General features: G+C 42.2%; 1 protein-coding gene across 3 annotated transcripts in view; it reads left to right on the top strand.

Moving 5' to 3' along the window:
* Nucleotides 1–27786, top strand: part of LOC140458097 (IQ motif and SEC7 domain-containing protein 3-like) — a 401191-nt gene that overhangs the window by 277359 nt on the left and 96046 nt on the right. For all 3 annotated transcript variants that reach the window (XM_072552166.1, XM_072552168.1, XM_072552167.1), the window contains exons 6-7: nt 9431–9553; nt 19622–19788. In XM_072552166.1, the coding sequence (XP_072408267.1) occupies nt 9431–9553; nt 19622–19788 (290 nt within the window). The remainder of the gene's footprint in view (nt 1–9430; nt 9554–19621; nt 19789–27786) is intronic.

Here is a 27786-nt window from a genome sequence, read left to right as displayed (position 1 = left end):
CTGGGGCTGATTCCAATTCCCTCTGCTGGGTACTGATTCCAATTCCCTCTGCTGGGGCCCACTCTGATACCCTCTGGTGGGGTCCACTCCAATCCCCCCCTGCCTCCCCCTGCTGTGGCCCACTCCAGCTCCCTCTGCTGGGTCCTACACCAATACCCCCTGTTGGGTGCCACTCCAATTCCACCCTGCTGGGGCCCATTCCAATTCCCCTGCTGGGTCCCATTCCAATTCCCCCCTGCTGGGGCCTACTCCAATTCCCCTTGCTTGGACCCCACTCCAGCATCACATGCTGCCCACTCCAATCCCCCCATCTGGGTACAACTCCAATCCCCCCTGCTGGGGCCCACTCCAATCCCCCCTGCTGGGCCCCACTCATTTCTCCTGCTGGGCCCCATTCCAATTGCTTCCTGCTGGGGCTGATTCCAATTCCCTCTGCTGGGGCTCACTCTGATACCCTCTGCTGGGACCCATTCCAATTTGCCCCCCTGCTGTGGCCCACTCCAGCTCCCTCTGCTGGGTCCTAAACCAATACCCCCTGTTGGGTGCCACTCCAATTCCACCCTTCTGGGCCCCACTCCAATTGCCCCCTGCTAGGGCCCACTCCATTTCCCTCTGGGGCCTACTCCAATATCCCCTGCTAAGGCCCACTCCAATCCCCCCTGCTGGGCTTCATTCCAATTGCTTCCAGCTGGGGCTGATTCCAATTCCCCCTGCTGAGGCCCACTCTGATACCCTCTGGTGGGGTTCACTCCAGTTCCCCCCCCCCCCCCCCAATCCCCCCCACCTAGGTCCAACTCCAATCCCCCCTGCTGGGGCCCACTCCAATCCCCCCTGCTGGGCTCCACTCATTTCCCCTGCTGGGCCCCATTCCAATTGCTTCCTGCTGGGGCTGATTCCAATTTCCTCTGCTGGGGCCTACCCTGATACCCTCTGCTGGGACCCATTCCAATTTCCCCCCTTGCTGTGGCCCACTCCAGCTCCATCTGCTGGGTCCTACACCAATACCCCCTGTTGGGTGCCACTCCAATTCCACCCTGCTGGGCCCCACTCCAGTTGCCCCCTGCTAAGGCCCACTCCAATCCCCCCTGCTGGGCTCCATTCCAATTGCTTCCTGCTGGGGCTGATTCCAATTCCTCTCTGCTGGGTACTGATTCCAATTCCCTCTGCTGGGGCCCACTCTGATACCCTCTGGTGGGGTCCACTCCAATCCCCCCCTGCCTCCCCCTGCTGTGGCCCACTCCAGCTCCCTCTGCTGGGTCCTACACCAATACCCCCTGTTGGGTGCCACTCCAATTCCACCCTGCTGGGGCCCATTCCAATTCCCCTGCTGGGTCCCATTCCAATTCCCCCCTGCTGGGGCCTACTCCAATTCCCCTGCTGGGTCCCATTCCAATTCCCCCCTGCTGGGGCCTACTCCAATTCCCCTTGCTTGGACCCCACTCCAACATCACATGCTGCCCACTCCAATCCCCCCATCTGGGTACAACTCCAATCCCCCCTGCTGGGGCCCACTCCAATCCCCCCTGCTGGGCCCCACTCATTTCTCCTGCTGGGCCCCATTCCAATTGCTTCCTGCTGGGGCTGATTCCAATTCCCTCTGCTGGGGCTCACTCTGATACCCTCTGCTGGGACCCATTCCAATTTGCCCCCCTGCTGTGGCCCACTCCAGCTCCCTCTGCTGGGTCCTAAACCAATACCCCCTGTTGGGTGCCACTCCAATTCCACCCTTCTGGGCCCCACTCCAATTGCCCCCTGCTAGGGCCCACTCCATTTCCCTCTGGGGCCTACTCCAATATCCCCTGCTAAGGCCCACTCCAATCCCCCCTGCTGGGCTTCATTCCAATTGCTTCCAGCTGGGGCTGATTCCAATTCCCCCTGCTGAGGCCCACTCTGATACCCTCTGGTGGGGTTCACTCCAGTTCCCCCCCCCCCCCCCCAATCCCCCCCACCTAGGTCCAACTCCAATCCCCCCTGCTGGGGCCCACTCCAATCCCCCCTGCTGGGCTCCACTCATTTCCCCTGCTGGGCCCCATTCCAATTGCTTCCTGCTGGGGCTGATTCCAATTTCCTCTGCTGGGGCCTACCCTGATACCCTCTGCTGGGACCCATTCCAATTTCCCCCCTTGCTGTGGCCCACTCCAGCTCCATCTGCTGGGTCCTACACCAATACCCCTTGTTGGGTGCCACTCCAATTCCACCCTGTTGGGCCCCATTCCAATACCCCCTGCTGGATCCCACTCCAAATCCCCCCTGCTGGGCCCCACTCCAATTCCCCCATCTGGGGCCCACCCACCACCACTATGACAGAGCTCTTCACCAAGAGGTAAGTAAAATAAATTAAATGAGGAAAAAAAAACGAGTGAAGAAAGAAGAAGAAGAAAAGAAACAATAAGAAAAGTGGATGGAGTGGACAACCCCTGGGCTCAGAAGCCCCACTGCATTGCCACCTTAATGGAAGAATCTTGAGCCAAAAAGGGTCCAAACCTATTCCTTAAAATGTTACTACATTCAGCACGTCTTCTTTCCTATGCAAAAGAATGGCAAAGCAATATGTGTGCAATCAATTATAACAATACTTATTTAATCTGAAGTTGGAGTTGCTTTAGAAAGGGTTCTGTGATCCTCATCAGAATTGCTTTTTTTTTTGTAAGTTCAGCAAAGATTATATCCAGGCTTTGCATGATATCTAAATGAGTATGCAGCAACTTAGATTTTTTCGTGTCTTCAATCATTACAGAGGTGGATGCAACTATCTTGACATTTCTTAATAATTAATCATTTTCAATATGGATTTTGTTTTTATGTGGATGGTGGCAGCCATGAACATTGTCCTTTCAAGCTGTTAAGTCGATATATTTTCCTAAAATTTAACAAAAAAGAATATTGATGACAATGGGCAGCTTTGTGAAGTGAAGAAAAGTCTTCATCAGCAGGGCCACAAAATGGGTGCTAATGGGATTGGTCAATTGATCAACTATATCTTTGAACAAATGTTGTGAACAGTGTCATGGAGAATAGGTCAACAGAAATGCAATAGAATAGTGATTGGAAGAGAAGCCTTTCCAAGCCACCCAGTTGGCATTGAATCGTACATGATATTGAAATGGTATTGTGTCATATCTAAGATCTGGATTCAGTATTTTTAAAGTGACTTTGCTGTATATTGGGAGGGCAATGGTGAAATGGTTATGCCACTGGACTAGGAATATAGACCCCCAAGCTAATGTTGTGTGACTATAGGTTTGATTCCCAACACAATAGATGGTAAAAGTTTAAGTCAGTTAATAAATCTGAAATGCAATTGTGAATTGTCAATTGTAAAAAGACATTTGGTTCACCAATGCTGCTTAGGGAAAGATTCTGTCATCCTTACCTGGTCTGGCCTACATTTGACTCCAGACCAACAGCCATGTGATTAACTCTTGACTGCTGTCTGAAATCCATCAGCAAGCCACTCAACCTGAGAAAAGGAGTGAAACTAGATGGACCATCGGGCATTGACTTAGACATAAGAAACAAATGCAAAGTCCTCCTTATTAACATCTTGACAGTGCTGTCAAAACTAGGAGCCATTCTAATATCTTACAGGCAAAATCCCAGACATCATCACCTGCCCTGGATGTGTTCTGTTCCTCCTACAGAACAAGACCATCAGAGGTGGTGGCACAGTGGTGTACAGTTAGAAGAGAATACCCTGAGAGTCTTCATGTAGTGTCATGGTATCAGACCAAACATGGGCTTGGAAACTTGCTGTTTAACCATGGCCTCACAACTCCTCATTTAGGGTGATAGCTTTTTGTGTATAGCTATTTATTATTATTTGTCAGTTATTTAAAAAAAATCATTCTGCCAACTTATCCTGTCATCTTGAGGCAATTTGAATACTATAGAAATGAATTAATTTCTTATGTGTTGTCGCTATAAGCATAATGAAGATATTATGATAATTAAGGATATTTATGAATTCTTCTAAATCTGCTTCTGAGTCCAAATATTCATAAACCAACAAAATACAAAAGTTAAAGTTACTACACTACTACATCAATTAATAAAGGAGTGAGTGAGAATGAAAAAAAAAACCCTGAAAGTTAAAAAGAAGCATGAAAAATCAAAATGGAGCCTCAAGAAATTCTCAAAAAAAAGTTCTTGAAATAAGAAAATTACTTTGACCTTTGATGTACAGAGTGTTTTCAATTATTACAGTTAATCCTACATGAAATAATGTCTAGCTTGTATGAGTCCTTGTTTTGGTTAGCTGACTAGTCTAATGACTCTCCATTTAGTGCATCTTTTGGCTGGTGACCATCATCCATGCTCATGATGTGCCCTGGCCAACCGTTGGTGATATCACTATACATTCTGAGTCAGAAAGCTGCTGTACTTTTGCGCTCAGGAATCACGCTGCCAAAGATTCTTTCTCAAGCAACACATAAGAAATGAATTCAGTCTGTGTTCCTGCTCCTGAAATGTAGTCCAACTTTTAGCATTAAACAGCAGTCAACTTGGAATGCAGGCATTAGAAGTGTTCCATGGAGCTTTAGAGGCATTGTAAACAACAGAAAATGCAATATGATCACTTTGTGTATCATCTTAACCTTGAGGTTGAATTATTGTGTATCTTAATGAAACTTGAATATTACCGAAAAAGATATGCTTTCAACTTATGAGGTTTAAATTGAAACAAAACTTGGTAGTTAACTGACAGTCATGATCTAATTGATGCATTCTCTATGTCATTAGTGCAAGATGAAATCTTCAATATGTCTTAGTCAACAATAGCCAAGTTCTTTATTACTAACTGACGATTTATATACATTACTGACAGGTATTATATATTACTGTCACATTTATGAATCATGAAGAGAGACCATAAATCATTGAAAAGTTTGCAATTTTTGTTCAATGTTTTTAAAATTAACTTCTCTGGAATAAAATGTGACACCAAACAATCTTGTGAAGTTGCCACAATTTTTGGAAGGATTCAAATCAATAGTTACCAGGTGGACCGTTTAGTCTACAAACACAGAAAGACCAGTTTAGTTTGGGATTATTTTTGGCATGGACTGGTTGGACTGAAGGGTCAGTTTCTGTGCTGTATGGCTCTATGACTCTACAGCATGGAAAATGGCCCTTCATCCCAACTTGGTTTCACAATTAATCTAGTCCCATTTGCCTGCATTTGGTCCATGTCCCTCCATACCTCTCCCATCCATATACCCATCCAAATGTTTCTTAAATGACAAAATTGTACTTGTCTCCACCACTACCTCTGGCAGTTCATTCCAGACACTTACCACCCTCTGTGTGAAAAAAAGTTGCCCCTCAAGATTCTTTTCTATCTCTCCCCTCTCACCTTAAACCTATGCCCATTTGTTTTAGAAACAAAAACAAAAATTGCTGGAAAAGCTCAGCATGGCTGGCAGCATTTGTGAAGAGAAATCTAAGTTAACGTTTCAGATCTGGTGACCCTTCCAGATGGTAGCTAGGAAAATGTTGGTTTACATGCAGAAGTTAGAATGGGGGAGGGGGTAAGGATTAAGCGATAGGTAGGGATAGAGCCCACTAGTTTTAGACTCCAATACCATTTGGATATGCTGTTTGCTACCTACCTTACATATGCCTGTCATGATTTTACAGACTTCTATAAGGTCATCTGTCAGTCTTCAATGCTCCAGGGAAAAAAAAAGAAATCACCAGCCTATCCAAAATCTCCTTATAACTCAAACCTTCCAGTCCAGGTAACATCCTAGTAGATCTTTTCTGCAGTTTTTCCAGTTGTATTCTTTCTATAGTGGAATGAATATAATTGTTCAATCTCTTGGTCAGTGAGATAGAAGTTAATTATTGAATTGAGAATTATTCCTAAATCAATATGCCACATGAACAGAACACCCCACCACTGGATTCCAGAGGTGCACTATAGTCACTTCAGCTTGGTAAGAGGCAATTTGCTCTTAACATCGAATCAGTCTGCTACACATCTAACAGGTGATACCTCAACCAGGCTAGAAGCTGTGGTAAGCCTTTCTCTAGCCTAAATCCCTTTTGACATTTAGTTTCCAGAGCAATTCTTATATTCACCTGAAAACTGGACCAATCTCATATTGCTATGCCTTCAGCCATAATGATAAATGGATCCTGCAAGTTCGACCAACTGCAAGAGCCTCCCCTGGATACTGTCCCTCTGGGCTTGGAGAAAAATCACATAATTTCTAAATCAAATGTATAGATATTATTCTTTATTCTAGTATTATAAAAAATGATTTTTTAAAAACTTCCTAAAAACTGGACTTAAATGTGAAGGAACTGTTTTAAACCAGAATTTACAAAGGTGGCTACATGTTTTGAAAGTAAGGAATTTAACATCTATTGTGAACTTTGTTGATGAAGCTGTGGGTTCTAGCAATGTGGAAGTGAACTGCATCTGAGGAGTTGTTTACAAGTGAAGCTGATAAGTTTGTGGACTAGGGACTAGTTCTTAAGGAGAAAGGTCCTCTTCCTGCCAACAACAGGTCATTGTTTGTCAGGTAGCTGAACAGCTTGGGCTGTGAACAAGGCAGAGTGATGCTAGGCATACCAGATAAGAAACCAACATGTCTGCAGCAGTCAAAAGAAAATTCTGCCTCAGTTCCCTGCATTTTAAACCTGAAGAAAACCAACTTGTTTTTCTTCAGTAGAATGCTGTAAGTTGTGAATGCCTCTTACAAACCAGTAAGGAAAGGGAAAGTCAAGGAGAAACCTTTTGATTAGCAAAAACTAGCCTCACAGATCATGTGTACAAAATCTATGAATATGTTTTCCATGTTTTTCCCTCTGCCCTCATTGTTTTTTCCTATTTATCTTTCTGTTTGTGTTTGTGTAAGGTGGTATTTATATGGGGTTTAATTTTTAAATTAAAAAAAATCAATTTTTATATTTAATTTTTCACACTTAAGTTTTAATTCTGAGTCCTAGAGATCTACAGCACAAAGGCCCTTTGGCTTATTGAGTCTAACAAGAAACACCTAACTATTCTAATCCCATTTTCCAGCACTTGGCCCATAGCCTTGTATGCCTTAGCATCACAAGTGCACATTGAAATACTTCTTACATGTAATAGGGTTTCTGCCTAACCCACCTCCTGTAAAGGTGGCAATCATATTTCCACCACTTTCTAGGTTTTTCTCACATGCCCTCTAAGTGTCTGGTGCCTTATGTTAAATCTCTGCCCTTCTAGTCATCAATCCCTCCATCAAGGGGGAATGTTCCTTCCTGTCTACCCGATCTATGTCCTTTATAATTTTATACATCTCCATCATCAGTCCCTTAGTCTCCACTGCTCCAAGGAAAATAATCCCAGTCTACCTAGTGTCTCTTTACAACAAAAACCCTCCAGGTCAATTGACAAATCTCCTCAGCACTCTCTCCAGTGAAATCACCTCCCTCCTTTAATGTTGATTCCAGGACTGCATGTAATAGTCTGGCTGTGGCCTCACCAGCATTTTAGAAAATTCCAGCACAATCTCCCAGCTCTTAAGCTCTATGCCTAGACCTATAAATACAAGTATTTCACATGCCTTCTTAACTATTTCATCTAACATGTACATGAGAATCTCTTGGATCCTTGGTGCTCCGTGGCATCTAACTGTTGCTCATGTATTCCCTTATGTTGTTTGTCCTGCCAAAGTGCATCATCTCACACTTACCAGGATTGAATTCCACAATAACCAGCCCATCTTTATCTTCCTGTAGTCTAAGGATGACAGCTTCACTGTTTTTCAATTCTTGTATCTTCCACAAGCTTACTAATCAATTTGTAGAGTTATTTACTGTTTAATTTAGTTTAACTGTTGACCTGTGACAAAAATCTAATGACCTGTAATGAATAGTGATTGCTGTTACAAAAACCTGGTCCATTAATTCTGTCAAACTTCAGTCTGAAAATCAGGCAGTTTGAGAATTTTTCATTCTTTTTAAAACACAGCTTACAGTTTTGTGATGACTCTGGCAATAGCAGGGCTTGATTTCTAGTGAGTTACCCTGGCAAGTCGCGACAAATTTGATCCCTTTTTTGTTTTATTCCTTTCTTCCTGAATGCTTCTATATGTATTGCAACAACATGTACTAGGGTTTGAATGCATAATAAATCATGCTTCCATTTTAAATCCTGAAGAGAGTTTGTTATGGGTCATTTAAAAATTGGGAGTAAACAGAGAGCTTCAGGTGTTAGACTGCAGCCTATGAAATGAAGGAAGAGAAATTGAAAACACCAACTGCTTATAGACCAAAGAGGACCAAACTAAAATAATTCAATTCAGCTCTTCATCTTATGCTTAACATTATTTGTAATACAATGTGGACAATGAACATTTTGCAACATGTTGGTTTGTCTTCTCTTTTAGTTAACAGTGGCTTTGTTTGATACATTTATTGTTTTGAAGATGAAGTAACAAGTTGCCTGTAAGCTCAACTAGTTTGGTACTGAGTAACTGAGCCACACAACCAACAAGGTGCTGTGATTTCAGAACTCTGCCAATTGATTAGTCTCAACCTGGGTAGCAATAGGATACTACAGTAACCTTGGTGTGGAGATGCCGGTGTTAGATTGAGCTGGGCAAGGTCAAAAGCCACAGGACACCAGGTTACAGTCCAACAGGTTTATTTGAAATCACAAACTTTCACTGCGCTGCGCCTTCATCAGGTGAAATTGGTGAAACCTGTTGAACAACTAATCTCAATACTGATGAGTTGATGAGCATTTGATGTGACTCCTCTTCATGATTCCACCTCATGATTACCATCTAGCAGATCTCCTGATGGTGTCTGCATGTTGAGTGGGAACAGATCTTGGCTGTGAATTGTTAAACAACCTTTCCAAACTTGGCTTAGAATGATAGTAGAAGAATGGCTACTTAGGAGAGGAACCCAAGGATACCCATGCAACTAATCGTCAGAAGGTCTGTGCTTCCTCTTCGACATTAGAATATCCAATGGTGTGGCAATACATTGGTAACTGCCAGTCAATGTCACCTTTAGCAATTTTGCCACTTGACATATCCTGAAGTATACAATAATTCCATTCAAACACCATAGTGAGACATAAAATATGAGAAATGTTATGTGGCATATTTCTCATCGTTTTCACCTTGGAAACATGGTATGCTGGATATGCTACCTTCCTGGAATCCCTCAAAATCACATCTGATTTAAAGGCTGCAGTAAAACGTGGCTTTATTGATTACAATGGATTGAAAAGTGGATGGGTCTGAAACAATGGATGATTTTCATGATGAAGATAAAAATTTACTGCAAAAATATTTAAGATATGATTGATGAGGTAAAGTTGCTTGATCTTGCTACCCAAGACCCATGGTCTATTTAAGTATATAATATGGAATTTACTCCCCAAAAGGAGGAATCAATTGACTGTATTTCTTACACTTTGTTCTAGCTGTGTTGTTGATGAGATGGATTTTTCTAACATGGAGTTGGATGAAGCTCTGCGAAAGTTCCAGGCTCATATTCGAGTGCAGGGGGAGGCACAGAAGGTTGAGCGACTTATCGAAGCATTCAGGTAATGAAAGTGAATCTTCTTCGAAGAGTGATTACAGTTGAAATGACTTGGAACCTTTTAGTATAATAGTAAAAGTAGATTCCGTTTTCAATGCTTTCATTTGGAATTGCTTAGTCTGGCAAGTCATTAATGTTTCCGCTCTTCCAACCAGATAATGACCATCTTGGATTTGTAGACTATCTGTCAGCTGATTCACTTTACTTACTTGAATTTGCGATTTCTTCATCATTGATATATACACAAAATGTGTAACTCATACCTCTTTTTAAATCTTAATAATCATTTATATACTTAAAACTAAATGTATTGGAAATGCATATCTATATTTAAAAATGAACTTTCCAGCTCAGTGAGCAAGCCTACACCCATATTTTAAAATTACATATTGGAAAAGAAAATATATTTATAGATCCTGCCAATTAAAATGAAGATATTTCATTTAAATCTTAAACAAAATTTCTCCAACATAAAATACTGACTTCTGGCATTTTGGTGAGACATTTTTCAATACTGAGGAGATGGACTGTGCTGATACACAGATGGTATACATGGGCAGTGCAGTAGAAATTAGTGTGTCCAAATGGCTATTGAGAGGTGGAGGCTCAGCACTTCTGAGACAGAATGTTCATATCCAAACTCCTGAGATGTTTGGCCTTGGACCTCAAGTGCAAAGTAAATTCTGGCCACTGCTGATATTGCACTGATCTTCAGTTACGTGGGTATATGGGTCTACCTTGTGGATCTAGTGTTCATGATTGGCTGTTGAGGAACCTTGAGTTTGCAATGCTGAATCAATGTCAGGAGTTTGTAACTGGAGATCAATCCAGGGTGGGGGTTGGTGGGGGGATGGTAAGAGGGAGATTGGGGTGATGGATGGAAGTTGGATATGAAGGCTTGAGGCAGTTCTCTATTGCAAGTTTTAGAGGAACACTGTTGTTTCTGCCTATCCGCATTCAGAAAAGTTAGTTACCTTCTTTGTTACAAGCATTTTGTAGAACTGATTTTCTTCCATACAGCAGCAATGGCCAGCTCAGTGAATATCAGTGCTGCAGCAACAATAATAAGTTTCTTTTTCAGGTAAATACTTCAGGTGTTCTGACCCAAATAGTAAGCTCCAGGAACAAGTTTATTGGTATTAAGTATCACAATTTTAACTATTTTATAATCTGATGATAATTCATCTGAAAAACTAGAGTAAACATCCATTGCTTTATCAGTTAGGAATCTATGAATCATAGAGATGTACAGCACGGAAACAGACCCTTCGGTCCAACTCATCCATGCCGCCCAGATATCCTACTCTAATCTAATCCCATTTGTCAGCACTTGGCAAATATCTCTCTGAACCCTTCTTATTCATTTACCCATCCAGATGCCTTTTAAATGCTGTAATTTGTACCAGCCTCCACAACTTCCAATGGCAGGTCATTCCATACATGCCCTACCCGTTGTGTGAAAAAGTTGCCCCTTAGGTCTCTCTTAAATTTTTTTCCTCTCACCCTAAACCTGTGCTTTCTAGTTCTGGACACCCCCACCCCAGGGAAAAGACCTTTTCTGTTTACCCTATCCATGCACCTCATGATTTTATAAACCTCTATAAGATCATTCATCAGCCTCCAATGCTCCAGGGAAAAGAACCCTAGTCTATTCAGCCTCTCCCTGTAGCTCAAACCCTCCAACCCTGGCAACCTCCTTGTAAATCTTTTCTGAACACTTTCAAGTTTCCCAACATCCTTCTGATAGGAAGGAGACCAGAAATGCACGCAATATTCCAAAAGAGACCTAACCAATGTCCTGTACAGCCGTAACATGACTTCCCAACTCCTGTACTCAATGCTCTGTCTAATAACGGAAAGCATACCAAACACTTTCTTCACTATCCTACCTACCTGCGAATCAACTCCTTAGGTAACTTCAAACTATTCGCAAACTTTCTCAATTGAAGGGAAATGTATCTCTGTCCCTTTGTCAATTTAGCCACGAAAGGAAGGTTTTTGATAAAATGTAACTTCTGAATGCAACTTTTCTCCTCATTTGAACAAATAACATCTCTTATTGACCATAACCCAAGCCTTTCTTTATTCAGTTCATGTTTTCAAATTTCTTTTTCTCTTTGAACTTCAAGTTCAAACATAAACATTCTGTTTACGGCATTTATTTGCCTATCCCTAGTTGACCTTGAGCAGGTAGTGCTGAGCTGTTTTCTTGAACTTGCTGCAGTCTGTTGGGTGTAGATATATACGCCACGCCACTAGGAAGGGAGTTCTAAGAATTTAACCGAGCACATTGAGGGAACGGTGATGTATTTCCAAGTCTGGATGTTTTTTTTGTCCAAGGCTGTTTCATCTGCAGTTGAATTCTAGCTAACTCAAACTTTGTTTCAGCTGTTAGAGATGTTTCTTCTTCTGATTCTAGATGCTTTGATATTACCTCACTATATTTGCTTTCCTAAACCTAGCTCACAATTCTAACTCTCTTTTTTTGCTAAGGCCAGTAACCGAGGCTTGGTCAATGATTCCAATTCACTCAGGGAAGCATCTGCTCTTTCCAGAAAACTCAAGCCATTTTGATTTCCAATATGTGGAGTAAAATTCACAATGAAAATCTTAACCAGCCTTAGCATTTGCAACTCCCAGCAAAATCATCAAATTTATTCTAATGGTTTGGTTAAGATCCAATGTCCTTCAAAGTGGACAAAATGAAAGATTCAGGGGACTTGCTGAGATAATAAAGCCATAATAATTTATGGGTTTGAATAAAAAGCAACAAACAACAATATCTGTACAACTTTATATCTAATGCCCATAATTAATGACATAGTGCACACCAAATTGCAAATTCCTAAGACATAGATTTCTTAGGAATTCCCCCTAGATTTTAACAACATGATGAATCATCATCATTAAATCATTATTCCAAATGATTACAATTCTTTACGGCTTGCTGAACTGGCCTTGAAATTTTCTCTCTCATGTCGCTCTGTAATGGACTACCTCAGTGACTGTACTATTTTGCTTGATAACACTTTTTCTTGGTCCACAATTCCCCGTGACTATGCAAAGTACATTCTAGTACTTACTTACCGGCATAACTCCAGGTTTTTGCTGACAGATAGCTTTACCAAGCTAGATCATTCCTGGTGCTTTTCACTCAGTTCCCACCTTGCTCAACTGCATCAAACTGCCAATCTTAGCTGTACTGATTAGGGGAACTTTATTTCTTATGAGCCACCAAAATTTCCAGGACTTTTTCTAAGCTCTGACTCCAACCCCTAGCTGACTACTAATTCCTATAACTTGGTCTGAGTTCTCACAGCACAGAGATATGCAATTACCCTTGAGTTTTCACTGGGTCTTCAGTTCCATTGCCCTTTAAGCAATACAGCTCAACAGCTAATTTCTATATACTGAGAGTGTCTTCTTATACCTAGGACTTCTTTGAGCCCCAGATTTGCAAAACTATTCAACTACTTCTGTGTTTTGTTGAGAATGCCTACTACACACTCAGTGTACTTCAACTACTTTCTATGCAGTACAGCTAGAGGTCAGCACAGTCACTGTCTCTTTCTCCAATTTATTGTTTTTTTGGTGCCAATCTGTAATCTTTTGAATTGGTCTTTCATGCCAACAGAATTGCCTTGTGAGACTTATTAGAAACCTTGCAATTAGGCCTGCCCCTATCACAGAGCAGAATTGAATGTGCTTATGCAACGTGCATGTTCTGTGAATGTAACATTTCACAGAGAGTCAAATCTGAAGGCACAATTCATTGCCTATTTTACTGGCGTGATTCTTGGTCAGTTGAATTGATATTGATAGAAAATTATTGTTTTATCCTGAAAACAACAAATGTTAGAGATCACAGTGAGTCAGGCAGCATCCATGGAGAGAGAGCAAGCCAACAATTTGAATTGAAATGACTTACATCTGCAGTAAATTGCTCCTATACTGTATTATCCTATTCACTGTATACCCCAAATCTGACATTTACCCTTTGAAGCTTATTTACTTAGTAAGATTAAGGCCAAACTTCGACATTGATTCTACATTTGACATTCCCCTTGATTCTTGCATTGCCCAAGAATCTATCAATCTAAGTCAACAATATAGGCAGTATTGAAACCCACATCTCTCTGAGGTAATGAATCCTAAAGCACTGGAAGTAATCTGAGCATGGAAGTGATATGCCATTGCTTGCATGGTCTTTCTGTGCTTAACACAATGGAGTTAATTTCACTGGGGTTAGCATTTGAACAGCACTTGGAAAACGAGCAATATGAGAATAAAAATGGATTTTCATTGTTGTCTGAGTTTTGCAGCTGAAGAGCAGTGCTGCTTTGCTGTTTGGTTTTCCAGCTGGTTGCATGTCTCCGCACCTGGAGAGGATGCAGCAATACAAAGTAAATGCCGCTGAGCATCGGAGACCAACGTACTCCAGTGCTCTCATATTGGATCCAGTTCACAGCAAACAGTTCTCACGGAAAACAGCTGCGACTAACTTCTGAGATACTATTTAGATGCCAACTATTTTAAAGGGATAGTCTGCTCTTAATTCTCATCAAACAAATTGTAGAATTTTGAACAACAAATATTCTTTTAGCTTTGGAAATTATTGCAGAAAGCTGTAACCCTTATTCCTTCATTTATTAGATTAGATTACTTACAGTGTGGAAACAGGCCTTTTGGCCCAACAAGTCCACACCGAGTTGTCAATCGTCCAACATTGCTTTTAAGTCATTTGGATTTAAAGTTTAATCTCCAGGACAGTGCTATGAACAATCTTTCAGAGTGCATTTTAAATAATTTATTTTTGTTTGAACATTTTCAATGGTCATAACAATATAGTGCATGGAGAACAAAGGCTCTATATCTGACATTCACAAATCATTCAATAGGTTGAAGCAGATTTGCTCACTTACCAATTGGCTTGGGCAGGTGATGATACCTCTTGGTTCTCTGGGATTTTCGACCAATGGATTGTCCAAGTCTTCAAAACATGTAAGAGCACTTCGATCAGTACTGCCCAGTAAACTGTCGTGTTGGGTTTTGAGATCCTACTCCTCAAATACTCTTTTCCTCAACTGGCTGAAGGCTGAACTGCCACACTGAAGGTGATAAGAACTTCCAGTATCTCTGTCTGCCTTCATCAAGGGGAATATGGAAAATGGCCAACATCTTCCTGGATCTCACCATTGATCGTATTTGAGGTGTTGTGTTGTGGGAACTGGTTGATAAGAGAACCTTAGCTTTCCAATTGTTCAATGAAAGATTCATTTCTCATTTAATTTTGAATAAGGAACAGGCAATGATTTGGAGGTTAGTTTCTGAGTGAGGGCACATGCAATAGTCATCTGCATACTGGAGCTAAATGCCTGAAGTTAGGAATTTTAGTTTTGGATTGCAAGTGGAATTGATTGAACAGTTTTTCATTTATTCTATGAATTATCTGCATGCATGTGGGTAATTTACTGGAAGTGAGATCCAGTATTACAGTGAGGAAGATGGAGAAGTGGATTGTTGCATTGATCCAGTCTTGTTTCACGCCAGTCTTAATTGAGGAAGAATTTGTAGGAGTCTTTGGCTTGTAACTGAACAAAATGGAGAAGATTCATTCCAGAAGGCACAAAACACTTTGAGAGACCACATTAGAAGCATGGAGTCAGAGATAGAACACAAACCTTTTAGCAACTTGTCTATCTGAATCTCCAAACACCACTCATTGCATAGGAATCTGTATGTAATGCATTGGACCTAGCAACCCAGCATAGAACCCATTGAACTGGAATGGAAGAAACTCATTCTGTACCCTGAGGGCTTACATAAGATAATAAAGATGGACGAATGGTAAGGATGGATATGTTGGATGATCAGTAGGGAGGTTGGGAGTCTGGGCAGGTGGTTCTGTGATAAAGTCTCCAAGAATACATCCAATTAGATTTGGCAACTTTATAGATATTGGCTCAGATTTTGGGGATCTGAGCCAAGTTTAGAGACCATTAAAATGGTGAATATGTCTCAGTTCCAAATCCCCTGCCCCAATTTCACTTCCAGTATTTTCACTGGTGCTGGATATCGGTGTGGGTTGTGACCTCACATCCAGGACTGTAAACCTATCCTTCTCCATTACAAGATAGGCTTCTTCTAATGCCCACAATTTTCTTGGAGTCAGGCCAGCTTTGCCAGAACTCATATTTCACGGCTTCTTCAAAGCATCATGAACCATACTTTTGATTAGGAACCTTTTGACACATGAACTTAAAAGATCTTCCTCCTCATATCCATTTATGCCCCCATACCTTGATGCATGCTCATGCTGCCCATTCACCTTCATGTTTCCTAATACCTCCATCCAGGAGTTATCAGTAGAGATAATTGGTCTGTCATTGGTTTCACCAGATGACCACTTTCTGAATGATTGGCTGAGCTCCGAGACTCATTTAATGAAATTGCATCAGTTGGGGGCCATTTAGACTACTCAAGGGAGGATTACTTTGATTGTTTAAAATCTTTTGAGTTTATAATAAGCATGGTTGTCAATGTTCTTTATTTATTTAGACAGTTTTGAATTGTGGAATGGACAAAGCTTCTGCTATTGATACTATGAATAGCTTGGATCAACACTTTTCTCAGCTTGTAGGAGCAACAAATTTTCAAGGGAAATTTCTTACTTACTTTTCATAGGTGTTTCAAATACTTGGCAAAGTTATTATATGGCTTGTTGGTTTCTTACATACTACATGCTGATTGAATGGGCAAGGATGTAGATTGGGCATGGAAGGATTGGGAGAATGAGGGGACTTGGAGAGGGCAATGGAGTGATTAGGGAAGGGAGAGACATTGGAGTTAGGAAGGAGAAAGGAGAGTGCATGGAGGTACACAATTTGCCAAAATCTCAGAGAATCAAGGTGCATATTATTCAAACAAGCCTGCCTCAGCATTCACCCGCTTCCGTGGCCACCTCGCTATATGGCATAGCTTGATACAACAGAGATGCAGAGCCTCAAGAATCATGAAACAGATGGCTATGCCTGCAGAACGAAAGAGAGATGTGTGTCTGCATTGTTGGAATTATCTGAGGCACTGTGCTGTTATGAGATGACAGTCCATTTATCTGTTGTGATCCAAAATATCTCAATGCCTTGACTGCATGAGCACCTCCACTGAGTGGTCAGTCTCCCATGAGGAATCTTGTCGAATGTCTTACTGAAGCCTACGTAGATCACATCTACCACTCTGCCCTCAACAATCCTCTTTGTTACTTCTTCAAAAAACTTAATCAAGTTCATGAGACATGATTTCCTATGCACAAAGCCATGCTGACTATCCCGAGTAAGTCCTTGCCTTTCCAAATACATGTAAATCCTGTCCTTCAGGATTCTCTCCAACAACTTGCCCACCTTCAATTTCAGGCTCACCGGTCCATAGTTCCCTGGCTTTTCCTTACCACCTTTCTTAAATAGTGGCACCACGTTTGCCAACCTCCAGTCTTCTGGCACCTCACCAGGGACTATCGATGTTACAAATATCTCAACAAGAGGCCCAGCAATCACTTCCCTAGATTCCCACAGAGTTCTAGGGTACACCTGATCAGGTCCTGGGGATTTATCCACTTTTCTGCATTTCAAGACATCCAGTACCACCTCGTCTGTAATATGGACATTTTTCAAGATGTCACGATCTGTTTCTCCACTTTCTACATCTTCCATGTCCTTCTCCACAGTCAACACTGATGCAAAATATTTATACCTGACAAATGGGTCTAGATTAGGTTCTGATATCTGGTTGGCATGGACGAGTTGGACCGAAGGGTCCTGTTTCTGTGTTTTACATCACTATGACTCGATGATTCTACAAATCTCATGGAGACCCATGTTCAGCATTACTCTGAGTCAATGCAGGGCCAAAGCACTGCTATGTGTAGAATGCATGTTGCAGATTGTAACACTAAACAGTCAGTAATACAAGTGGTGTAAGGAAGCATAGAGTGATACCAGCTGGTTCCCTAGTGATCAAGAATTCTATGAAAGGACTGAGGATAGTGATGAAAATCCATGCCTCATTGGACTCCATCATCTTCTCTCTCCCCAGTGAGGGATTTGTAGCACCACATCCTCTAACAGAGCTACCATACTGTAATGTCACTGCTGTAGCCTTTCAGACTTCCCCATTGTCCCAGACCCCCTTGCCGAGAGAGCAGTCCGCAGTCTATCTTAATTCATCCACATCAAATCCAGGAAGCTTTCCACACAGGCTTTCATGCATTAATGTCATCTTGTGCAATATTTAGGTGTTCATGTTCTACCTGACAAAGGAATATGTCAGATACAGACTCTGCAGCCTTGCCATGTTTGTGCTGTTGGAAGGTTGCTCTCACTCAGGAAGCTCTCCAAACGTCCTGCAGAATGGATATCCCTTGGGTAGACCACAGTCACTTGAGTACTCCTGCCATTGTGTTGAATGCTCTGTCTCCTGACCTAACCATGGTGACCTCCTCAAATGTTTGGACCATTCTCAGCGAGGACATGCAAGGAGTAAGGTTTGATAGGCACAGCATTCTGTGGCATTGATACTTTAACATGTCCAGGTAGTTTCTCATTTGGCAGGACACCTTGCTATCACCTTCATTGTCCTCCTCCCTCTTGTTCTTCACCCCCACGCTCCTCTTTTCTAAGAGTCTACCTCAGCACCTGCAGATGCTGCTTTTCATCACTAGTTGGCCCGATCTTAGTGTAACTGAATCCAATTTCCTGCTATGTCCTTCCCTTTTTCCATTGAAATATGTAGACTTCATGACCCCTCCTCTTTCACATTATGAACCCATAACGTTTGTTAACAGAGGAACCCAGCTACACTACTCTTCTCTTCAGAGGGTCGGTATGGATTGGTTGGCTGAAGGGCCAGTTTCTAAACTGTGGGGAATCTAATCTAATCTAATCTACACACCCACCCCTTCTCTTTGCAAGATTGAGGAGATGCCAATAATTTTTTGATGCTGTACAACTCATTCTGAATGAGAGACTTTTCTCAGCATTTCCTCAATGCTGTCTCTTTCTGTTGTGCTGCCACCTCTGATCTGCTTCCCAATATCTTTGCGCTGCCTACTCCATTTCATAGTTGACATCCCAAATGCATCCTGTGTCTCCCAAAATGAACTCAAAAGGAGCCACTAACCTTTGTACGCATTCAGAGTTTAGCTGGTCATTCATCCACTTCTGGTGGGTTGCTTCCTCTGGCTGTCAGCAGACAGTTTTGTGCCTGGAAATCAGCATACTGATCCAAAATGATCCCATCCCTGTTTTTTCAGATTAGATTACTTACAGTGTGGAAACAGGCCCTTCGGCCCAACAAGTCCACACCGACCTGCCGAAGCGCAACCCACCCAGACCCATTCCCCTGTTCCTACTCTCTCAATTAAATAAAAGTCCTGCCAATATGCACAAGACCACAGGAGATAGATTTCTTTTAGTCTAAATTCCACAGAGCTCTAGGTAAAATTGGCTGATGGTCCCCTTGGCTCTGAACTGCAGCAGCATTTCACAAGTTTTAAGATTAACTTCCCACACGAGCAGAAAGCTTACAACAGACCAACTTGTTTTTGGCTAATGTAAGAAGCTTGATAATGCATTTTGCTGACAAGTGAATCTGTCCATAAAACATCTGCATGTAGCAGCACTAAGCTGTACAACTAGCTCTGTGGTATTAACAGTCCATGGGTACTTATATTAAAATGATAATAGTCATTGGAAGGAGGATTTCTTGGATTAATGTCAACAAAGCCAATGACTGATCTCCTGTCTCCTTATGTTCTATACAACTGGAGCTTCATTGACCCACTGGGCAGATGATTAAGATTTTGACTAAATCAAGCACAAGAAAAGTCAGCTCATTACTTTGGTGTACCCTTTAGGGGAAGATTGACTTATTCGGTCCTGTCAATTTTCCGACAAAATATGTTTTAGATTTTACAGGCTTCTGCTCCAATGTGAATAGTGGTAAAGACTTGAGTCAATAAATCACTCATCAATGTATGATTCCAATTATTACTAACTATTCTGTCTGTTTCTTTCAGTCAACGTTATTGCATGTGCAACCCAGATGTGGTTCAGCAGTTTCACAACCCAGACACCATCTTCATCTTAGCCTTTGCTATCATTTTACTTAACACAGACATGTATAGCCCCAACATCAAACCCGATCGAAAAATGATGCTGGAAGACTTCATCCGTAATTTACGAGGTGAGTGTAGTTACCTAACATTTAGAAACACTGGCATTCAGCAAATTTTTTACTGAGACAAATGAATAGAGGTCTTGTGGTTCAACTGGTAACACACCTGCCTCTGAGTCACTGCTGGCCACTTGAATACCTGATGAGTGCTGCAACCTGGTAGGGACTCTTGCCAGCTTTCCAGTGTTACCCGCTTTAAGTATTGTGCCCTGCCTCTTTGAGTTCAGTTTAGGTAACTCCATTTCTGATGAGGGCCATTCAATAATCATAATTCAAGGAAATCAAAGGGGTATTGACATGCATAACTGAAAGAAAATTAACATTAGAATAGGGGCACTGAAGGTTGAGCAGGCAATGACCAAAAAATTGGATAAAAACAATTTGCTGGGGAATGGAGACAAAACAATGGGATTGACAACAAGTAATGATGCTGACTTAATGAGCCAGTACAGGCACAATGGGCTGACTGGCCTCCTTCTGCACCATAATACGTCTGTGATTCAGTGAAATGGTAGAAGTATTGATTAACTACTTCACCTCAGTTTTTACTGAAGTGAACAAAGCTTTTAATTGGATGATGATCCTAAAAACAACATGAGCACATTGGCATAAAAGGGAGAAAATGAGGAATACACTAGCAAAACTAAAGGGAGACAGGAGTAATACAATAGATGTTATATAATTGTATTTTCAAAAGGCCAGACCACATGAAATCTGGGACAATTCGCTGAAAGGTTAGCAGATTGGCTAAAACTAGAGAAAATAAAGAGAAAGGCTGAAGGATTTCTGCTGGGACCATTGTTATTTAGAATTTGTATTAATAATTTGGATGCAGAAACAAGAAACTTTGTTTCAAAATGTGAAAATAATGCAGCTAAACTGGGGAAGACTGCGAGACATAGAGTCATAGAGATGTACAGCATGGAAACAGACTCTTCGGTCCAACCCGCCCATGCCGACCAAATAATCCAACCCAATCTAGTCCCACCTGCCAGCACCCGGCCCATATCCCTCCAAACACTTCCTATTCACATACCCATCCAAAAGCCTCTTAAATGTTGCAGTTGTACCAGCCTCCACCACATCCTCTGGCAGCTCATTCCATTCACGTACCACCCTCTGCATGAAAAAGTGCCCCTTAGGTCTCTTTTATATCTTTCCCTCTCACCCTAAACCTATGCCCTCTAGTTCTGGACTCCCCGACCCCAGGGAAAAGACTTTTCCTATTTATCCTATCCATGCCCCTCATAATTTTGTAAACCTCTATAAGGTCACCCCTCAGTCTCCGACGCTCCAGGGAAAACAGCACCAGCCTGTTCAGCCTCTCCCTACAGCTCAAATCCTCCAACCCTGGCAACATCCTTGTAAATCTTTTCTGAACCCTTTCAAGTTTCACAACATCTTTCCGATAGGAAGGAGACCGGAATTGCACGCAATATTCCAACTGTGGCCTAACCAATGTCCTGCACAGCCGCAACATGACCTCCCAACTCCTGTACTCAATACTCTGACCAATAAAGGAAAGCATAACAAACACCTTCTTCACTATCCTATCTACCTGTGACTCCACTTTCAAGGAGCTATGAAGCTGCACTCCAAGGTCTCTTTGTTCAGCAACACTCCCTAGGACCTTATCATTAAGTGTATAAGTACAAGGTAAGACTAATAAATTAAACTGCATTTATTTCAATGTAAGGGAACTAACAGGGAAGGCAGATGAACTCAGGGCATGGTTAGGAACATGGGACTGGGATATCGTAGCAATTACGGAAACATGGCTCAGGGATGGGCAGGACTGGCAGCTTAATGTTCCAGGACACAAATGCTACAGGAAGGATAGAAAAGGAGGCAAGAGAGTAGGAGGTGGGGGGGGTGGGGGGGGGTGGCATTTTTGATAAGGGATAGCATTACAGCTGTGCTGAGGGAGGATATTCCTGGAAATACATCCAGGGAAGTTATTTGGGTGGAACTGAGAAATAAGAAAGGGATGATCACCTTATTGGAATTGTATTATAGACCCCCTAATAGTCAGAGGGAAATTGAGAAACAAACTTGTAAGGAGATCTCAGCTATCTATAAGAATAATAGGGTAGTTATGGTAGGGGATTTTAACTTTCCAAACATCGACTGGGACTGTCATCGTGTTAAAGGTTTAGATGGAGAGGAATTTCTTAAGTGTGTACAAGACAACTTTCTGATTCAGTATGTGGATGTACCTACTAGTCCATATAGATCACATCTACTGCTCTGCCCTCATCAATCATCATTGTTACTTCTTCAAAAAACTCAATCAAGTTTGTGAGACATGATTTCCCATGCACAAAGCCATGTTGACTATCCCGAATCATTCCTTGACTTTCCAAATACATGTACATCCTGTCCCTCAGGATTCCATCCAACAACTTGCCCACCACTAAGGTCAGGCTCACTGGTCTATAGTTCCCTGGCTTGTCTTTACCGCCCTTCTTAAACATTGGCACCACGTTTGCCGACCTCCAGTCTTCCAGCACCTCACCTGTGACTATCGATGATACAAATATCTCAGCAAGAGTCCCAGCAATCACTTCTCTAGCTTCCTACAGAGTTCTCGGGTACACCTGATCAGGTCCTGGGGATTTATCTACTTTTAACCGTTTCAAGACATCCAGCACTTCCTCCTCTGTAATCTGGACATTTTGCAAGATGTCACCATCTATTTCCCTACTGTTTATATCTTCCATATCCTTTTCCACAGTAAATACTGATGCAAAATATTCATTTAGTATCTCCCCCATTTTCTGTGGCTCCACATAAAGGCCGCCTTGCTGATCTTTGAGGGGCCCTGTTCTCTCCCTGGTTACCCTTTTGTCCTTAATGTATTTGTAAAAACCCTTTGGATTCTCCTAAATTCTATTTGCCAAAGCTATCTCATGTCCCCGTTTTGCCCTCCTGATTTCCCTCTTAAGTATACTCCTACTTCCTTTATACTCTTCTAAGGATTCACTCAATCTATCCTGTGTATACCTGACATATGCTTCCTTCTTTTTCTTAACCAAACCCTCAATTTCTTTAGTCATCCAGCATTGCCTATATCTACCAGCCTTCCCTTTCACCCTGACAGGAATATACTTTCTCTGGATTCTTGTTATCTCATTTCTGAAAGCTTCCCATTTTCCAGCCGTCCCTTTACCTGCAAACATCTGCCTCCAATCAGCTTTCAAAAATTCTCGCCTAATACCGTCAGAATTGGCCTTTCTACAATTTAGAACTTCAACTTTTCGATCTGGTCTATCCTTTTCCATTACTATTTTTAAACGAATAGAATTATGGTCACTGGCCCCAAAGTGCTCCCCCGCTGTCACCTCAGTCACCTGCCCTGCCTTATTTCCCAAGAGTAGGTCACGTTAAATGTTGTTTGAAATCCTCAGTGTAGGCAGTAAAGTGACAAATTAACTTTAACACTAATAAATGTGGGGTGATGTTCTTTGGTAGGAAATATAAAAACATAATGTACACCTCGGAAAATAAGAAACTGAATGGGGTAAAAGTGCAAAGGGATCAAGAGAGACCTGAAGAAATCATTAAAAGTAACATTACAGGTCAGCATAGCAATTAAAAATGTCAAAGAACATTGAGATTTATTTCTAGAGTGCTGAAGTGTAGGTTCAACTCCAGTGCCAGCTGAGGTTGCCATGAAGGACTAGCCTTCTCAACTTTGCCCCTCGTCTGAGGTGTGGTGATCCTCAGGTGAGACCACCACCAGCCATCTCTGTCTAATGACAGAGCAACCATATGGGCCGGTTTGCCGATGGTGACTATCTTTATTTCGGAATATAAACCTCAAAGATGGTGAAATTAATCTTATGCATTGAATTTACTGCATTGAATATTGTGCATGATTTTAATTTCAATATGATAAAAGACATGAGAAGCACTAGAGCTGAAAATGTGTTGCTGGAAAAGCGCAGCAGGTCAGGCAGAATCCAAGGAACAGGAGAATCGACGTTTCGGGTATCAGCCCTTCTTCAGGAATGCCTGAAATGTGGATTCTCCTGTTCCTTGGATGCTGCCTGACCTGCTGCGCTTTTCCAGCAACACATTTTCAGCTCTGATCTCCAGCATGTGCAGTCCTCACTTTCTCCACGAGAAGCACTAGAGTAAGGACTGAAAAGATTTGGAAGAACTGAGAAATTACAACTAGCAGAAATATTGGGCAAACTTTTTTTCTTGAGTAAAGACCTCGGGGAGATATGTTAATTTAAAACTAAAACCTCTATAAATGGATTGAACAGAGAGAGATGGATTGTTTGTTTCCGCTTGTGAGCAAATCAAAAGTAAGGGTTATGAATGCATAATTGCTAACAAATTCAGGAGAGAAAGAAGTAGACATTTCTTCCATCAGTGAGAGGATGCCATGTAGAATTTGCTGTTGAATGGGATGCTTGAGGCAAATACAGTAGTTAAGTTGTTCTCAAAGGGAAAGTAGACAAGTACATGAGAGAAATAAGGATTAAGAAGACATGCTATTTGGCAGAGATGATGTAAATAGAACGAAGAGGGTCCGGATAAACACAAGGACAGTCTATTTGGACCGAATAGCATTCTCATCACTGTATTACCCTCTGAGGTCTGTGCAATTCCAACATCTGAACTGGGCCCTGTGAGTATCATGTATGGGTTCTTCTTCCACAGTTTTCTACTCCTGTCTCATCCTTCGTCATGAGGATGACCAGAGGACAGATCTTGGGTATCAGTAAACATAAATGCAGAAGGGGAAGGCTGGACTGAGGGAAAAGGGGCAACAGTATAGTGATGGATACAAAATGTCTATGGTCATACCATCTGCAGATTTGATGGACAAGGTTAAAAATCACACAACAAGTAAGCCTATTGGACTATAACCTGGTGTTTTGTGATTTTTAACATCTGTAGTGTGTAATTCCTGCCAGAATTTGGGAAAAGGATGAAATAAGAATTGAGAATGGGCATACATTAGGAACATACCATCATCCTATGTGTTCATGACAACTCTGGTGGCAAAAGCTGCAGTCTCTGCACTCTGAATAATTCATAACATAATTATTAGTGGGGACTGTGGAATTGCAGATGTACCCATATCAACTGTTTCTGTGCTGTCACCTCCTGTCCTTGTCCCAAAAGAAAGGCAAGAATGTCAGTGGGTGTGCTGCAGTGTATTTAGGTTGTAAGCTAGAGCTGAATATCTGCAATTAGGTGGAAGCTGTGGGATATGAAAGAAAAGCTTGTAGCATTCACAAGTGTGTGAGGGTGAGGCTGTACATATCAGGTACAAGCCCAAATTCTTAGAAGTTACAAGTGGCAGAGTGGATTGGCCCTTATTCTGTGTAGTTTAGATGTATGAGGGATGATTGAATTGAAAATTATAAAATTCTTAATTGGTTTGACAGAAGAGATGCTGAAAGGAGAGTTTCCCTGGCGAGGAAATCAACTAGGAGAAGGTGAGGACTGCAGATGCTGGAGATCAGAGTTGAGAGTGTGGCACTGGAAAAGCACAGCAGGTCAGGCAGCACGCGAGGAGCAGGAGAATCGGCATTTCGGGCATAAGTCCTTGATCGGGAATCGGGCTGATTGCTCATCCTCAGTGAGTGGGAGGTGTGGGGGTATGGTAAATACATTGCAGGGCTGGGAGCTTGGACCTGGTGTGGGGCTGGAGCTGGGAGTGAGGGCGGAGATGGCCACTGGAGTGGGCGTGGTTAAGGGATCAGGAGTGATGTCACACACGGAAATGATGCTCAATGTGGAGGCGGATGTGGGGCCCACAGTGGTACTAAGGGGTGGAAGTGATGTTGACATCAGCGATGCTGTTGGTTGTGTTCTGGTGCACGACATTACTGGATGCAGAAGTGACATTGGCAATGTCATCATCAATGTTCCGGTGAGTGACGTTACTGGGGACAGAAGTGATGGCATTTGCAACTGTGGAAGCGGAAGTGATGTGCAGGTTAGATATCGTGTCGGTTCCGGCGGTGATGGATCTTGTGGCCTTCGTAGTAATGGAGGATCCTGTAGCGGTCACGGAGGCATTCAGCTTCCTGGTTATCGCGGAGGTGGTTGTCTGGATGGCAATCACAGAGGCAGCGTGGTTGGTAGTGATTGTGGTGTATGGAGCGATGGGGACAGAAGTGATGTCATTGCTCGCTGCGGTGGTGGTGGCTGGAGTGGCTGCATGGCTCATGTATCTGAGTAGTTCTGGAGAAAGTTCTGAAATGGTCGAGGAAACCTGAGTGCTGAGTTAAGTAATTGAAAGTTTGTTGTACTTACATTCATTTACATCCGATGTGGTGGGGAAAAAGCATTTGTTGAGTGTGTGAATTCTCCTGAGGACGTAAAACAGCAGAGGTTCTTTGCAAGTCTGGGAGAGTGCGTTCCTGAGCTGTGGCAAGGCTGACTGTAGAGAGAGTAGTGGCAGCGCATGGCTGCAAATGTGGAGCGGAGGATCTGGAAGGAGAACCGTTTCTAGAGGTTTTGGATTTATTGTAGGTACTGGTTGTCCTATTCAGGTCCAACTTGTGCTAGTCTGAATGTAGTCTGGAGTCCATGTGAGATCAATTGGTACCATAGGCAGGCACTGAGGAAGGAGATGTGGCTATGGTCACGAGTCTGCTTCAGGATGAAGCTGAAGAGGTTCAGGGCAGAGAAGATGACCTGGGTGGGGATGGGGGGGGAGCGTGTGCAGTCAGAGAGAGAGAGAGAGAGAGAGACACTCACCAACATCCTAGGAGAGGGAGGAGGAGAACTTCTTCAAGTCCTTGGAAGAGGCTTTGCACTAAGTTTAAAATCACCTAGAAGAAAGTGAGGCCTGCAGATGCTGGAGACCAGAGTCGAGAGTGTGGTGCTGGAAAAGCACAGCAGGTCAGTCAGCTTCCATGGAGGAAGAGAATTACTTTTCGAGCATGAGCCCTTCATCAGGAATCTAGTACATTGGGTTATGTTCTTGGAATAAGGAGCTAGCCTGAGGACTGTGATGAGGAGACATTTTGTTGCTCAAAGTGTTGTGATGATCTGGAGTTCTCTATTCCAAGGGACTGTATATGTTCAATCATTGAACATGTTCTTGACATAGTTTTAAATACTCGGAAAATTAAAGGATATGGGATTAGGCAGGAAACTGGAATTGATATGGAAGATCAGCCATAATGTTATTGAATGACAGATTATAGAGCTGAATGGCTCACTCTTGCTCTTTCTTCTTACGTCATTGTGCTTTTACATGAAGAAGTTGCTATACGGGTTGAAACATTGGCATCTTAATCAGAAGATATGTAATAGGGAATGAAACGAGTGAAGCTGTACAAATTGTCAATAATCTGGATTAACACTAGAGCCTTGACTTAACCTTGGTCATTTCAGTTCTTTCTGCATTGCCTGAGAATCTTTAGTGTGTACCAAGGTGAACTAACTGCCTTTGGGTTGTGAGTGTTCCAAGTGGCCCGCATCAATCTCTCCCTCTCACTGGGCTTTTACTTGTTATCTGTACCTATACTTCATGCTGCCAACAACAACCTCATTTATTAATGTCTTTGAGATGGTAACCCACCCTGAAAGTTTTCTAGGATATGAAACAAATTTTGTCCCTGAATGATTTGGTGAGCTAAAAAGGTTAGATAACCAAAAGCTTTGCCAAAGTGATAAGTTTTAAGGAGACAAGCAGAGAGGGTTCTGGGTGAAATTGTGGTGTTGTAGGGAAGAACATTCTGAAATTCCAGAAGAGATGCCAGCTGATAACAGTGTCACCAATTGTGGAGGACTGAAAATGAGTTCACAAATTATTTTAAAAAGTTAACATATTTGCACAGGAGGACCTGATTTATTGGGAAATCTGAGGACCCTATTACCTGTTGGTATTTTGAGGCCCATGCTCTTACAGCCATCCTGTTGCAAATGCTGTTCCCCTCTAACTAGCTGCTGGAATTTAAACGTTACACCAGAATGTGGCTCCATCTTTTTTGATGATGACCAGCCAATGAAAGGTGGTTTTCTTGTTTCCAA

The sequence above is a fragment of the Chiloscyllium punctatum genome, chromosome 32 (genome assembly GCF_047496795.1).
Source record: "Chiloscyllium punctatum isolate Juve2018m chromosome 32, sChiPun1.3, whole genome shotgun sequence".
Taxonomy (NCBI): Eukaryota; Metazoa; Chordata; class Chondrichthyes; order Orectolobiformes; family Hemiscylliidae; genus Chiloscyllium; species Chiloscyllium punctatum.
The sequence above is the reverse complement of the archived record's forward strand: the minus strand, read 5'-3'. Positions and strand labels throughout refer to the sequence as shown.